The sequence below is a fragment of the Drosophila miranda genome, chromosome 4 (genome assembly GCF_003369915.1).
Source record: "Drosophila miranda strain MSH22 chromosome 4, D.miranda_PacBio2.1, whole genome shotgun sequence".
Lineage (NCBI taxonomy): Eukaryota > Metazoa > Arthropoda > Insecta > Diptera > Drosophilidae > Drosophila > Drosophila miranda.
The window spans coordinates 28,747,305-28,748,151 of NC_046677.1; the positions used below are offsets into that span (position 1 = coordinate 28,747,305).

Here is an 847-nt window from a genome sequence, read left to right on the forward strand (position 1 = left end):
GTGCCACCTCCATGGGTGTCTCTCTCATGGCCGCCAGCTGTCAGCCGCCGCGTGGCGGCCTTGTGCAGCAGCGAACAAGTTACATTTCGATTTCCGAACCACACACCGCCCCTCCACCCCCCTTTCGCCCCGACATCCATCAGAGGACTACATAATGCAAGTGTCTTGTGCGAAATCTGTCGGAGGAAAAAAATGTGACGAAGATTTAGTTCTTGCGGGAAAACTTTTATTAATATCATGTTCGAGGGGGCTTGAGCCAGCCAAAAATGGATTTTAGATTGACTTCGGGTGACATCCTAGGAGGAGGAAGCCTCGGTAGTGCTGCTGTCGTCGGTGCTGCTGGCCTCAGTGGTGGTCGTAGTCGTTGTCGTTGTGCTGTTGCCATTGTCGGGCAGAGTGCCATTTGGTGGCAGACCCCATTGCGGCCTGCCAGGGGGTCCTGGCTGCTGACCATTCGGTCGTCCTCCCCTCTGTGGACGTCTGCCCTGAGCAGCTGCCACAGCAATCAATGCAAAGAGGACAATCAAGATGTAGAAACGCATGTTTTCAAATTCAAGCCGAAACTGTGATAACTTTCAGCGCCTCCACAGCTCTTTTATACCTTTCTTGGCCCACAAGAACAGCTGCTGCCGCTCTACGGCTCGTACGGTGTGACGTTTAACAGCTCAAATAAACGTCAGGTGTAATTTGGTAAAACCCTAGACAAACGGAGTCTGCGGTGCCTTGGTCTTGACTCTTATTCATCTGCGTCATCGATGCACAGCTGCTGTTTGATACGTTTTCAATAGCTCTTGCCCCTCTGGCCCCTCTGGTTTCTGTTGATATTTATGTTTGTCTATTTGTCAGC

General features: G+C 51.6%; 1 protein-coding gene across 1 annotated transcript; it reads right to left on the bottom strand.

The window, feature by feature from the left end:
* Positions 1-204: 204 nt before the first annotated feature.
* LOC108161301 (bromodomain-containing protein DDB_G0270170-like) lies at positions 205-557 on the bottom strand. The gene has a single exon (XM_017295520.2). It carries the CDS (start codon positions 540-542, stop codon positions 297-299), a length of 246 nt encoding a protein of 81 aa, XP_017151009.1. The 5' UTR covers positions 543-557; the 3' UTR covers positions 205-296.
* Positions 558-847: the final 290 nt, after the last annotated feature.

Coding starts and splice junctions, on each gene's coding strand:
- LOC108161301 (XM_017295520.2), bottom strand. CDS start 542: ATGCGTTTCTACATCTTGATTGTCCTCTTTGCATTGATTGCTGTGGCA.